At 39.3% G+C, this 15672-nt stretch overlaps 1 protein-coding gene across 2 annotated transcripts in view; it reads right to left on the bottom strand.

Moving 5' to 3' along the window:
* LOC126045912 (ubiquinol-cytochrome-c reductase complex assembly factor 1) overlaps positions 1-15672 on the bottom strand; it is a 49983-nt gene that overhangs the window by 33566 nt on the left and 745 nt on the right. The window contains exons 2-5 of one of the 2 annotated variants that reach the window (XM_049817595.1): positions 12627-12731; positions 10898-11002; positions 6832-6939; positions 3853-3925 (exon numbers count right to left, since the gene is read on the bottom strand). In XM_049817595.1, the coding sequence (XP_049673552.1) occupies positions 3853-3925; positions 6832-6939; positions 10898-11002; positions 12627-12731 (391 nt within the window). The remainder of the gene's footprint in view (positions 1-3852; positions 3926-6831; positions 6940-10897; positions 11003-12626; positions 12732-15672) is intronic. The other variant, XM_049817596.1, reaches the window with a different exon arrangement.

The following is a 15672-nucleotide window of genomic DNA, read 5'->3' as shown; positions in this document are numbered from 1 at the left end:
TACAGATAGCAGCAAGTGTCTATAGGGCACCTCATGGGCTAAGGGAGACAGAAGAATCCAGAGTCCTGTAGGTAAACTCCAGCCCTTTCAAGCTTGCTTGGCAGCCCTACTAGGAGCCACCCGAAAGACTGTTTTGATAGGGCCAGTTCTTTACTACTGCAGCTGCACGAGAGCGGAGCAATTAACAGTATAAACAGTTCAAGATGAATTCAAGGTAGCCCTACACCCGATGTTCATCAAACTTCAGCTCAGCTGTCAGTATCACCTAACTGATCCTAAAAGCTCTTTTGACCTTTCAAGTATAAGTTTAGGCATGAAACACTCTCCTCACAGGTGGCTACCTCCTTCATTTTGTTAGAACTACCCAAGCGCTGCAAGCTTTGTGCATAGAAAGCCTGGCACCAGTAATCTTGCTATTCCCTCCACTACTTCACTATTCCCCTTTAAACAAGAAACAGCTGAAGTCCTAAAACAGCTCAACTTCCTATATAAGCAGTGAAGTACAGACATTTGGGAGGTAGGCTCTAAAGCAGAGTTCCCAGTTTTGTCCACAGATGATCACAAAACAAAGAGACAACAGAATGGCAGGTATAATAAAATTAACTGCAGTATAATACTAGAGAGTGTCAATTAAAGCACCTCCTTTATATACTACAACAGCCTCATGACTTGTATATCCATAGTCCATATTTTGGGAACTGCTGTTCTCAGCCATAATACAGGGAAAGGCAGTTCACAGGGCTCATACTGCGTAACAGAAAGTCTCAGAAATTTCACTAGGTATCAGTAGAAATGCACTGAGATAGCAAGATAGCCTATAAGACATGAAATACTATCAGTGTCCTAGTCCTCAACACCAGTCTTGACACTCTATGTCATCTCTGTCAGAGAGCTACCTGACAAAATCCACATACCAATCCAAGTTCCATAAGGTCACACTGCAGTTGTTATTCATGCCACAACATAACCACACCACAAAAACACATCCAGAAAAAATGAAGAAGGCTTGACAAAGAACTGGTTCTGATCACACAGGGTTAATAAGCTCACAAATGGTTTTACACACACATGGATGTACAGTTTCCAAGGCCAGCTCAGTAGGTTAACAACTCTCACAAACAGCACAGAAAAACCTAATAAGCTCTCCAGAGACCAGAGCTGACTTTGTGCCATTCACTTGGATATCTCAACAATCTCAACACCATTCAACTAGAGCCAGAAGTGCTGGGGGCAGCAAAGCATAAATACACCGCTAGGTCTACATACAGTCAGCTCTGGCTCAGGCAGACTGGAGCTGGGTCCCATGTAGCACCATTACTACTCTTAGGGTTCCTAAGCTGTGCAATTCATCATGTGGGTATGCAGCACCCACATCAGCATAGTCTCAGGCACATCTGTGCTTGCTGCATCACAAAGGGAAAGAGTTAGTTGCTTCCTGTTCTTGCTTGTCCCCCAGGCTGCTCTTTTGGAACTGAGCTGCAGTCCTGCCTTAAATGATGCCCATCTTTATTTGAAAAAGGAGCAATTCAGAACAGAAAAAAGCAGCTCCTGACTGACCTAGTTTGATGAAGACATGGTGAATTGAACTGAAAGTTGGGTATCTTGCTTCGTGCCACGTTTCCTTCTCTTAACCATGTACTCCTCACCACCTACTTTATGCCACAGCTGCTGTCCATCAGACACTTCCATATGCCACTTCAATTCACTAACACAGCAAAATAGTAAGTCAGTAAAAAACTGCACTGTTTCAGGTTTTTCAGTGACCTAAACAGTTCAACAGAGGACATGATAATTGTCCAGTCCAGAACACAGGCAGAAGATGGAGAAGTGAGCCTTTTCCCTTTAGCCACTACTTCGACTCAGCTGCCCATAGAAACCACAGCCTAAAGCTTCTTCATTGGCAAAATCAATTTAAAAGGTTCCTGCCCACGTCACCAGTCTATGTTTTAGGGGAATTACTTTTTAAACATGGATCGAATGCCTGTTAAATGTTAAAGCTAATCCCCCAAACAGCTGCAGCTGTAAGTAGACAGAAGTAACAGAAACTTCTTATATCTGTTTTTATATGAAAGCAATGATTTCTTTGGAACCACAACTATAGACCCCAACATTACAGGTGGTGTTATAACACCAACAGGTGTATCATACACTCTGTCAACCTCAGCAAAACAAACTACCTTGCTCCTTACGTCACAACAGTCCAAGTCAATGCAAACATAGGTTTTCCTGGGTGTAAATTCAGAGATGGACTGGCTACAACTTACACTACAGAGCAAAAAGACCAAGGACCAATGAGGACATTCTGGAGAAAACGGTGAAACTTGAAGGAAAGGCTGCCTGCTGTTTGTGATATGTTTAAAGTGAGGGGGAGCTCTGAGAATTTTCTATTTAAAACAGTAAGACAATATCAAGAATACAACTGAAGTAATTTTACTCAGTAGTGAGCCTGAAAATCTGTGCCAGTATCTTTTTCACAGTCATACTTTGAAATTCCTTTAAATTTTAATCTAGGGCAACATTTATATATCTTTGTACAATTAACCTCTTAAGCAGAGATAGTGAAACACCAGTTAAAAATAGCAAAGCCTCTATTTGAGAGGCAAATATGACAAACAGAAGAGATCTGAGAAAGCCTGAGCGGGCACACAGCTAGAGACAGGTGTGTGCAGAGCAAAAATGAGGTTCTGATTTTTTGAACACTGATGATGAATCCTATTGCTCAGAGTTCTGTCACTCCTGCAACTGCTGCAACCACATCACAGTTTTGGAAAACCTTCTGAAAACCATTGGAAAACTCTTGCAGCAGCAACACCATGTACCAAACCATCCTCAATAAGCTCTGTACTAGATGAACACACAAAGATGTCCCTTCAGCTGATCTCTCAAGAGGCAGCAGCAGCAGATTCAACCTGTGCTGATGCATTGTAAAGCCATAAGAAAGCATTCGGTAGCTCAAGAATTCAGGCAACAGGCCAGATCCAGGTAATGGGTTTACTAACAGCTAAATCACACTGACACAGGAAATAATTCGCATAAGAATAAAATATTATTGAAGCTTACATAAGTCTCAAAACCACATCTTCCCCATTCCCCAGACAGATTTAATACTAATAGAAGCAGCAACAGATTTTTTAGCTAATAGCTAAAAAACTACATGCAATGTGGAAAAGCCACCCCCATTTAATATTCCTATATACTTAAAGGAGGGACTTGTGTCCCTGTTCTAGTCATACTCTCTACCCAGTCAAGAGACATGTCCTGGTTTAATGCTGTCATGGTGAGTAAAACATAGAAAGGCTTTAAGTTTTAGCCAGAACTGCCCCAGCCATGAGGGAGAGAGACAGGTAGGACCCCATGATCTAACTGACCCTGTATCATAAAAAAACTTGTGCGTCAGTGGACAGGGATGGTTCTCATACCTGCACCCCAATTATACTGGACCTTCTCACAACTGGTCATGGGACAGGGTAGGACACAGAGACCATCTGACCACAGTAAAAAGGGAAGAGATACCAGGATTCTTAGTTTATCACAACCTTAGTAATAAAAAAGTCAATATCCTTCAAACTCCAGGATATTCTGGGTTTTACCTATCCCACCCTTCTTCTTGTTCTCCATTGCAGCAGGCAAAATGTAACAGTCCCAGACTCCAGAATCTGCCCTTGAACCCTTGCCACTTCAGAGCTTAAGGGAATCCTGTAGTACAGTCAGCTTCTAGTTTGACCATGCACCATTAGGGTCTGACAAGTCTTTTTGCTGTCATATTTATCGGTATAAATATGTCTAATGAATGTTCATCAGAAGTTCTCTCACCAGGGCAGTAGTCCAAATACCATCAAGTCCATTACTTACTGTTAAAAAATTCCTCATAGTCAGTTTTCTCCACACAGCATGTGTACATGCGCAAAGCTGCTACCTTAATTTTCTAAAGAAAAAGAAAAGACAATACTTAAAGTATTCATCATGAGAGCTAGCATACACTACTGTTTTTGTTAAATACATACACTATCATTTTCTGAAAAGACTTCTTTTGAGAATCACAATCACTTGAGATTTTCAGGAGCACATTAAACTATTATATCTCCCACAAATGACACAAGTATAATAAATCTTGCCTTGAAGCAAAAAAAATGATTAAATGGCTTCTTGAATACACTTCCAAATCTAGTTTAATATAATACTGTCATTACAGAAAAATAAATTAAATGGCTTTCCTTACAGAAACTCCAAAGATGCCAATTCACAATTCCTGGTTTCCTCCAAAAACTTTAATTGATGTATACCACTCAAAGTGGTTTGTATAATTTAAGTTTTTAATATTAAAGAAGTGACATATCAGACATGTTCTAAAAATATCTCTTTTCCTATGAAAATTGACCAACTAAGCTTCACAAGAGAGAAAGGAATCCCAAATAATGAATGACGTGAGGTGTACTCAGGTGCTTTGGCACTTCTAATTTTGTTCTTGGCCTGCCGTTGCACCACAAACACCTTCAGTGCATCACCTATATCAGATACGTGCTGAAGCTTCAAACAGCACAATAATTGATAGCAAAGACCGTAAAGAGAAGAACTGTCAGCCATTCTTGTTTACCAACATCAAGGGGGGAAAAAAAAAAATTTGAAAACTCCAGAGCCCACTCCCCTACCTAAGCCAGGAAGCAGCATTGGGTTGGGGTTGGTTTGGTTTGGTTTTTTTTTCTTTTTTTTTGTTTTGTTTTGTTTTTTAAATTATTTTTAGTGACATACACTAAGGATCATCTCAATGCTCACTATGCTGTGGAGATGAGCATCATGCCTGTCAAATGGCACTTCAAATTACCAAAGTAATTATTTGTGTCTCCTCCAACCAAAAGAAAAATAAGGAAGTTGCAACTGATCTCCTGCTGTGGAAAAACAGAAGACATTACTTTTCTTATTCAATAATCTCAGGCTTCTGTCAAAAATCAAGTGTGCATTTAAACTTCTTGCATTAAAATAATTTATACTGGAGTTCTGAAGGTTTCCTTTTTAAAGGTACTGCTGCCTGGCCTGGGAGTAGAGATCTCCCCAGTGAAAGCCATTGCCCCAGACCAGGCATTACTAGACATTAAAAACATATTGTAAAGAACGGTCCCTGCAATCCAGCCCTTAAATAAGGCAGGTAACACAGGAGAAACTGGTGAAATTTAATCATGGAAGTTTTAGGGTGTAGAAGAGGTGTGGGGGAAGGGAGAAGAAAATGGAAAAAAGCAGAGAAATATTAAGAAACTTCCCGAAGATCTCAGAGAGAGCACTGGCAAGGCCAAAAATGAACTCAGGTCTCTTGGGCCCTAACCACAAAATAACTCTCTCCAAACCCAAGTTCCCTAGCCAAAAGCAGGCAGTAAAGAGTAGCAATTAAGGAGAACTCTGAATCAACACTTAGAGCTAACAAGAATCTTTATTACAACAATATGTACACAAGCACATGGGAGAGAAACTACTCTCTCATGAGGTTTAGCATCACCTGATTAAAAGCAACTGATTTTAACCAAAATACCTAACCTCCTTAAGTGTCAGTTATCTTTTCTTTATATTTTCTCTCTGAGGAGTGAGATGCAATCAGCAACAGTTTCAGATCAGTCTCGGAGGAGGTCCACTCCGCTTGCAGATATTCAAAGCACTTTATAGGTTTTAATTCCTGCACTGTTAGGCTCAGCCCTTCCTTCAAGCTGCCTTTTCCTCTCCCCCCTTTATACTGTGTCCTAGTTCAGAGCAAAGAAATTATTAATTTCACCTCTGGCTTTTTTCTTCTGCATAAGGAATTGAAGGTGCCTCGTACAGAACTGCTCTCATTTAGTCAATGTCAACAACTGCTTTATGAAAAGACTATTTAAAAAATGTGAAAGAGGAGGACCTATTTCTGACTCTGCCCTAGTCAGCTACTACTGAACAGCTACTCAAACAGCAATCATAACATATATCACTACTGCCCATTTGGGAGACCCTGCTGTCACAGAAATACAGAACACTCAAAGAGGTTCAGAGAAGGGCAACACAAATCAAAACATGAAAGAGTCTCAACAGCAGAAACTAGTTAGACTAAGTCTCCTCAGACCAGAGAAAGACTAAGACATTATGGAATATATGAGTCTAGAAAATCATCAGTGGAAGGGAGAATGTGAACATACACTCCAAGGAAAGAAGAATCACCATTTTATTAAGTACAAAATTAAAAGGTACCAACCCAAAACAACTGTATGTCTTCCCCCAGTGGGTACTCAAGCTATGGAACTCCCCGATATTGAGTGCTATAAACTTACAAGAGTTCAAAGTGCAACTGGACAAATTTATAGATTAAAAATCCAACAGATATTACAGAAAAATGTCTAGTTTCATGCAGGAAGTCCTGAAACAGACAACTATTGTGGGCTGGAAGAGCACGAGAGAAGTATCATAATACGCTTTTCCTGTAATTAAATTCTTTCTAGATAACTGCAATTGGTCATTATTAGAGACAGAATGATGGTCTATGTAGGTGTTTGACTTAATAAGGTTGTTACTGTGTTCTCTGGTGCACAAATGAAGTGAAAAATAAGATATCTGAAGAAATTCAAGAAGGCTTAAGACTCTACAAACCAAATAAAATATTCCTACTTATGTCAATGATGGCAATGCACAGATCAAGGGAGGTTCAAGCTATGGATTGTTATTCCTCCCATCACAAAACAGGAATTTACATGGGTAATAATTAGAACTTTTCCATTAAGTGCTCCTATCATAAGAAAAAAGGTGGGGTTTTTTTTGGTTTGCTTTTTAGAAATCTGAAAGTATCAAACAACCAAAAGAATTATTAAATTAATGCTTTACCCATCTGCTGTACTTCAGTGGTCCTGTGAAACCCATTGCTTCGATTATCCTTGTGAAAGCACCCACTTTCTCTTCAGAAGGCTGCACGGAATCTTTTGCAGAAAGATGCTGTAAAATTGAAATATCACATATTTCAGTCTTAGCAATTAAATCTGACAAATCATTTTAGTTAGAAAAGCTATATGTTTAATAGAGAATTTTACATGTTTTGTTTACTTTTTGTTCAACAAAACAAATACATATTTAAGCTTCCTCCACAAAATACTACACTGTTTTTCCTATGTGGCATTCTTCTGTTTATGAATGCAAACATTGCATAACCATTTTGATAAAAGCATCCCATTGGAAGCTCAGACTCAAATAGTTTGTACAGAAACCTGCTTTCCAAAATATGGCTCCCATTCTAGATTCCCATATTCTTTCTAGATGTGTGTCTTTACTTGGGCTTAAATCTTTCGCAGATAAAATGAGCAAAAAAATCACAGAAACAGAGTAAATAAAGTAACTACTGGTAGTTACTGATGGCTGATTGCTACTGACAGGGTGCTTAGAGGCAGAACGCCCTGAAGATTTCCTGTCAGTCCAATGGTGTTTAAGGTGTGTAGTTAATCTGGAAGAGAGAATACATATCTTCCTGTTTACAGACACTGCAAATCATTGGGGACTAAATACTTTCCTGATCTAGATTTTCTGCAAGTACCATTTAGATTAACTGTAAGGGGAATGACAGTCTGGGGGAGCTTTTCAGTAAGAACAGTGGGTTCACGTAGCTTCATTAGTTTTAAGATGGAGCTGATTGGTTTATATAATTGCTCTAGAATATGATATGTCTGTCAGAGTAAGAGAGGGAATGTGAAAGCAGAGCTATATGGCACACACACCACAACTTCCTGGGATGTACCTGCCCAGCTTGACAGTCATTCTTGCATGAGAAAACGTATCCACATATGCATTTTTGGCAGCTACAATTGGATGCACATTCAGCACCCCAGTGTTTAACCTCCATAACACAGAGTTGTGGTACATGAGTTTCACAGTTTAGTTATGTAAAAAAAATTCCCTTGTGCCTGTTTTAAACCCACTCTTATCATTTCATTAGATGCTCCCAATTTCCCTATAGGAAGCTGCAAACAACCATTTCCTATTCCCTTTTTCAGTATATTTTATGACTTTTATAGGCCAGTATCATACATCTGCCATCAGGTATCTCTCTCCTTTGTTTAGAAGGGTCCTAAAATAGCCCCTTCTCATACTGAACACTTTTCACATTTCTGATCATTCTGGCTGTATTCTTTATAGTTTTCCTAGCACTAGTATAGTAATTTTTGAAATGGCATGAATGATAAATAAATACATATTAAAATACAGACACATATGCTGCACAAGTAGCTATACCTGAATAAAAACTAACTGTAAAGGTGACAAAAATTGTAGCTTTGAGACATTATCAAACCCTATGTATATCCACACACAAGCTTTAGCATTTGAGATAAAATGCTTTGTACTTGTGTACTATCCAGAGATGGCTATTAATGTCTTGAACCCCATCATGCCTAGTATTCAGGTAAATAGGAAGAAACATGCTCACTGCCATTTTAGTATCTATCAGTCACCCAGTAAGCCCTGCTTAATACTCAGATCCTTGTTTTGAATGTTGACGTTCACCAAGTCCCCATTATCATCCAGAATGAAAGCATCTGCAAAGGCACTTAACCCACTCTGTGCCGCATGTGATGGACCCAGTGAGTGTACCAACACGTAGGTGAATATTTAAACCAATTTTTAGTACTTTCTCTTCAAGATTATCCCATACAATACTCTTCTCCTCTACATTAAAAATGATACCTAACCTTACATCACAAGATAACTCCATAAGCTGCCCCTCCAGCCAGGCAATGACAGGATATACTCATACTCAATGCAGAGCTTATGTCCCAATAACCACTGATGTACCAAACTCACTAATTCAACTTATCTCCTCCACAGGAATTAAAATCATTCTAAACCCCTAGTGAATCTAGGCAGATTAATTTTACTACATGCCTCTTATCTACAAATGCATTATGAAGTCTCCCTTAGTATGGATTTTTCATTATGCAGAGGAAGTTAAGTTAAAAACCAAAATATCCCAATTCAACTGTTGTTAGCTCATCACCAAAAAAATGATTGACTGGAAAACAGTATTTTTCTAAGAAATGCCATGATTCTTGCTTCATTCTTCTGCAAGTCTGCCTGGACTAGCTCAGGAGATAGAGAGGGGATTTAAGCAGTGAGTGTTTGGCTCAACCTATGGATAGAGATATGCAGTTCATCCTGCCAATGCTAGGACTGCAGCCGAATGCAATTAAATAGTCCTAAAAGCGTATATAAAATCAGATCTAGAAAACATATAGAGGAAACGTCAAAAATATGTTTTATAACTCACTGAAATGAAGCTCATCAAGACACTGAAAGATACTTAAGCCCACCTCAGGCTGACCTTCCTGCTCAGTACCAGAAATTCAGTGCTCAAAGCAAACAATCCTCTTAATTTTGACACCAAATATAAAACTGAAACAATTGGAGCTCACCATTAATTCTAAACACTCCTACCAGGAGTGCATAGTCAAGTTCACTTTTCAAAGATGAGTAAGTACTTCTTTCTTCAAAATAATGAGGTTGCAGTCCAAAAACCTACCTCGAATCCTTACCTACACTGTTGTAAACTGCTTCCTCTGGTCATAAATCCTGTCTGGCTTCCTACACCAAGGCTATTTTAACCAGGAAGTTTCCCATTTCATTTTTCAACCTCTGTACTGCTCCCCTAGCCCTTTCCAACACATCAAAAGCGAGTCTCTGATCCCTGCCTTGAAGATCTTCATGCTATTCCTGGCTTGTTAGATCTACCATCTTGTCATACATTGCTCACCCAGATCTGCTCTGCAAATGATGCTTGTGCAGGTGTAGGAGAGGGGTGACGCAAGCAGGCATAGGGACTAGGCATTATGCACCATGTTTGAGAGCCTGGATTCTGTTCTTAGCTCTGGACATGGCAAACTGTGCAAGCCATTTTGTATGCTTCAATCTCTTTGTTGGCAAAATGTTTGGTTTACCTCATGAGCTGAATAACACTGAAAAAATGACAACCTCTATTTAAGAACTAGATGCAAACAGCAGCCAGGGGTTCTTTCTTTCCACACATCTCGTTTTCCTTCATTTTGTCTATCCATGTCAAAATAACCAATTTAAAATACTTCTTAGTATTGACCTGTAACTCTACACCAGCAAAATACACAACAGATAGCAGATAGCAAACTGGGATTGTTGCTGTTATGCAAGTTTTACCCATCAATCCCTAACTTTCCTTCTGTCCTCTCGTTTCTCGTGCACATGCTCCATTTTGCCATTTTCTTCATATTGCATTAATAAAAGCAGGATCAGGATATTTATTAGTTGAGAGACACTGACTCCCTTAGATTAAGTGCTAAACTAATCTTATGGAGATGATTCATGAAAACTTCTATTCCAAGAGAAAAGACAATCAATGTAAGAGATGCAGAGACCACAAATTAACAAAATAGTACAGATGAACAGTAAATAAATTAAGAATACTTAGTTGTTATTAGTAGATTGCACGACAGTTTTCAGTGTTTAGCAGATAACAGAACTGTCATTACACATTATTCCCAAGCTAAAGAATCAGGAAACATCTTGTCCCTTCTAATATGTCCTGACAACTTCTAAGTTTCCCTTTTTAAAGGTAAGAAAGGAACATCTGCTCCCCACCCCAATAACTACTCTCCTTAACTTAGTTTCTTTCCTCATTGGAAAGACGCCCTCAGGCTTACCGTTGGAACCTTCACCCCAGATAACCCAACTGTAACCACACCTTCCTATGCTAGCTAGCACTTCATTTTCTGGAAAGGAACAGGGAGCATTATTGGACCCACTGTTCACGCTACACTAAAACATTTATATAAAAGTTGAATCATCTCCTACATGTTTTGAAAAGTGTTTTGTTACCTGTATCTGTATAATCCCTAGCACAATGTGCCCTCTGACAATAAAAACATCAAACTCTTCTAACCTTATTTGCATTGTAAAACGACCTGTTTTGTTGTGTAATGGCTCCATCGGCTTGAATCACTCCACCACAGGATTTAGACAGTTGGAACTGGCCAGCCTTGCATCTCTAGTAAAAATGATAAAATAAAAGAGAAGAAAAAAATGCAGAGACCACTGACTAGTAAACACTTAACTTTACAACAATTACCCTTAATTTGCTTCCAAGTCAATTACAGTTCAGTCTAATCCTGAAAAACTTTGTACCACAAAAAGCACAATTTTATTATCTTAACTGTTACAAACAAAATGGCTGTCTATACTTAATGCTTTGCACCACACATTTTCTAGTGTTCTTTAAACGTACTGATGGAATGGACTGGCAGAACACTCCACTCTCAAAACCACAGGCTATCTGCTTTGATTTTCTCACACGCTACTTCTAATTATGGATTTCATCTCTAAAAGACTAATTCTTTTTCCTGGCCTTGCAGAGAAACAGTTTATGCTATTTTTATCTACAGCTTTACAGTCCATTCAACTGTCTTTGTGGCAAGGACTGAAGAAAAACAAATTACAGGGTAAAAGCTATCGCTGCAATCACTATAACTTCACAGCACATGATTTGTATTATAGAGCTACAGCACAATAAAGAAAACTATCAAGTAGGAGTGAGTGGGATCTCCAGGTAAGAAGCTGCACTGCACACTGAATAGAACAGCTATCATAGCCTCCTAGAACATCCAGATTAGCAGTAACTTGTTTATGAATAAATTCAAAATAAACATGCTGGTTTGTTCAGAGTAGTCATCCCCAGAAGTCTACTGAATCTACTGGTGGCTTAGAGTAGGCCCAGCTTTATCAACTTCATAACTGCTCATTTCCCTCTCTACTCCCAACATCGTATGCTACTTGATATGGACTGGTGCTTTAATAGCATGGTTGTGTCACAAAATCACAGGCAATTTTCCCAGGACTGGAAGGTCTTATCTGAAAAAAGACATCCAAGCCAAAGAGTTTACAGGTAAGTTTCTAATTCTGTAAGTCATGGCTCTATGATACAAGTTGTATTATACAGGAGGACAAAGAAGAGGCCTAATCTCCTCTTGTTTCATTGTATGCAAGAAGGAAACACCAAGAGATATACTCTAATTCTGTTCAGATATCGTGCATCTATTCCCATTTTCTATACATTTTTCACCTCTTTATTATTAACTGCTATTACATGATGTTCTAGTTAATTTACTATGGATAAACACAATCTGACACCATGCATGGTATTACAGAATTGGAAGCAAAACTGCAAAGCAGTGCTTTCCCCTGAAACAACACTACTTAATGTTGTGCCGTGCTAGGTAAACATAGCATCAGTACCAGGAAATCCACGGCTACTGTACAGTGGAGATGTTCTACAAAATAAAGTGTTGCAAATTACATGCAATCGTGACTAGCTTGTAATAGCTGCTTTGGAATAACAACACCTCCATTTGGACTTCTGCATTTAATCTGCTCAAGACAAATCATTTGGATCCATTAAAAGACTACACAGCTGAAATGAAGACAACTGTGTAATAAAGAGTGGGAGCTCACCCTCTTAGCAGCAGAAAGCTTTTAAGTTGCCTTGATATTTCAGCAATACACAGACAGTGAAGACATCACCTTCGGAAGCCTCTTTATTTAAAAATCATGACTTTTTCTTAATAATTTAAACTTAACCCATTTTTTATAGACTTTAACATAGTCCAATATCCTACCTGGAAAATGCCATAGAGCATCCGTCTACATTGGCCTTGGACTGCACTTGTCTGTAATAATCCACTGCATGCTGCAATCCATTGAGTTACTCCAGTCTGGCAGCTCTGGAACAGAGAAACTAGCAATGAAGAAAAAGACCCTAATACTCAGAAAGAGTTTAACTGCCCTCCTGCTTCCAAAAGTTTTATTCATTTATACAACAATCCTCAGATTAAACCTCCACCTTGCGCTTGACAGAAGTACAAATTTTGTTTTTAAAAAATATCTTGCCTTCCAGTACAAGCATGCAACACAAGTTTGACAGCAGAAACAGATCAGTCAAAGGAAATGGTGGGCTGTCTCTATCATAAAACTACACTACAATTGTTATATCTACACAATAAATTCAAATGCTTAAGAAGCATTCTTCAATTGACTGAGTGATCCCTAAAAAGTCCTCATTCAACTCTCAGCTTTTATGCATCTTTGTCTTACTTTACGCAGGCACAGCTAAGAATTTTAGTATTTCAAAAGCATGTATTATCCTAATAAATTTCAGTGAAGACAATTATTTTCTGTAATGAAGATGTCAGGTAATATGGAAAAGTGGCAGGGGTTTTCTTTGCCTGCACTTTCTTTGCACTTTTCATTTTCTGCAGTATTCCAAGTTACTGCAATATTTGCCTTCTTCATACATGTTCTACATTAATACTAGAAATGATGTATGTATTATTAGACAGGATATGCTTTTTTCCTACTAAAAATAGCTTCATTTTCAACTGGCCACAAAGATGATTAAGAGCTTGAAGCATCCAACATATGAGGAGAGGTTTAGCTTTGATAAAAGAAGACTCCAGGGGGTGGGCAGTCAAACTCTGCTTAGTGGTGCCCAGTGAAAGGACAACTATGAGACTAGCAGATCTGCCCATAGATGAGGAGGAACAGACACAAAACCAACTTGAGTTCCTGCTCATTCCCTGTACCTGCACAGTCACTGCTGTCCCTCAGGTGCAGTGTACTGCCTCCTCAGGCTGTCCCTCATCAACCCCTCACAGAGCTGCACTTTTAATCCATTAAAGGAATTGATTTGAGTTTTTAAAAACTGCAAGGGGAAAGATGCACTACCATAACAAATGTGATTAGTGTTCACGACTGCTACACCTTCCCATTTCTGCTGTAGCAAGACTACTTAGTTTCTGCTCTTTCTCCATAACATCACTACCCAGCAAGTAAAATTATGAAAATTATACATTTCTATCCAAAAACACATTTCCGCTGAGTACCACAAAGTACTTCTTGAGGTAATCCAGTGCTCTGACATAAACAGTTTTAACAAACACTTAAGTGACAAAGAAAATTCCACATTTTTAAATAAATAATTACTACAACATTCCAAGGCATCTGAAATGTTTTGAGGCTTTTTCTTCGTAATAAGGAGGAAAACATGCCTCGGTTGCGATACATCTTAGAGCTTGAATATACTGGGGTTTATAGCTGTTGAAAAGCACTACTGCAAGAAAACTGGACAGAGACATATGAAAACATAAAATAAGCATATGCACACTTAACAGGTGAGATGTGATAAACAATCAAGTTTAAAAAAAAAAAGACAACAGCAGAAAGCGGCAGAGCAACAGAAAGGGAACATGATGAGCTAAGGAATCTTCCCTAAGCCAGCACCACTGTTTGCAGAACATAACCTTCCTTTCAAATTACAAGTGCTATTTCTCCATTTGACTGAAAGAAAACATACCAAGCATAAACTGAACAGGATCACTCAGGAGGAGTCTGCAGACAGTGCAAGCACCTCCTGTAGCTAGCTGCCTTGTCAAGATACAGATGGCAGAATATCACTATGGTCTAGATCCTCCTAGCAACCACTAGGAAAGCTGTAGGTAGCAGACAAACTATTCATCGAGATCTCTTCTCAGGTAAAGAACAGTTTGATCATAATGGTAGTACTAACTAGTAGAGCTGAAATGTTTGGACAATAATCAGGACTGTATCATATGCTGTCAGCTCCTGAGAAGGCTTGAAGACAGAAGAAAAAAAAATAATTTCCTTTCCTATTTCCAGAACAAAGAAGAGACACTGAAAGTTTGAAGACTTATTTGCATATGATTAAACAACTATTAAGTTCTAATGCATAAGCAGATGCTGGGAAATGCCAAGGATCAGCAAAGCTTGAACTGAAGCATGTTGCTGCTGTCAGAAGTCGCCTGCCTCCCAACTGTGTACTCCCACCACTTACTACAGCTCAGCTGCTTCTCTGATTACAAAGTAAGGCTCTTCAGATCATAAAAATGGCAAACAACTACATCTTCTCCCCTCCAAAGAGAAATTTTTTTGGCCAGGCTGAAAAGTTGAATCAGCTTACTTTGCCATATGAATGCCAGCAGCAGCCAGGAGAGGAGTTGCCCAGGGACAGGTAAGCCTAGGAGAAACATCCTTCACCCTCTGCAAGCAGGTTTTAATTGCAAACCACATCCTGGGGGTACTGCTCCACGGACAGCTGAACCCATGTGGTGACTCCTTGCTTCTCTAACCACTCTCCCTGCTCCCCTCCTGCCTGGCTTCCCCCTCCCTTTTTGCTAGCGACTGCCTCTTTAACACATTAAAATTGCAGGAAACTATTTTTATTTTGCCACAGTTCTGCTGCTCCAGAATTTGGAGCACAGGGGCCAAGAAAAACGCTGGAGGTGGCAATGGTAGGCAACAGTGCAAAGACATGATGAGCAAGGAGAAAGCATAGGAATGGGAGGAGTAAGCAGGAACTCAAGCTCACTGCATTTCAGCTGCTCTCAAGCAGATTTGCTCTCAGTTGCTTTCAGCTTGAGAGCCGAAAGGACAGGGCTCACCATGCTTGTAAAAACCACACCCTGAGACATCAGTTCCAAGAACTCGGTGGATTAATTTCATAAGTGGGTATTGCCCTCTGACTAAAGGCCTTTCACCTTCCTAACAAACCTGCCTCTACCTAGCAGCTCTGCCCCCCCAGTATTTGTGTGTGACAGAATATCAGACCCAGCCACAAACTTCCCTTTTCTAGACTACATGCTAAAGAGT

Source organism: Accipiter gentilis, chromosome 14 (genome assembly GCF_929443795.1).
Source record: "Accipiter gentilis chromosome 14, bAccGen1.1, whole genome shotgun sequence".
NCBI lineage: Eukaryota > Metazoa > Chordata > Aves > Accipitriformes > Accipitridae > Astur > Astur gentilis.
The sequence above is the reverse complement of the archived record's forward strand: the minus strand, read 5'-3'. Positions and strand labels throughout refer to the sequence as shown.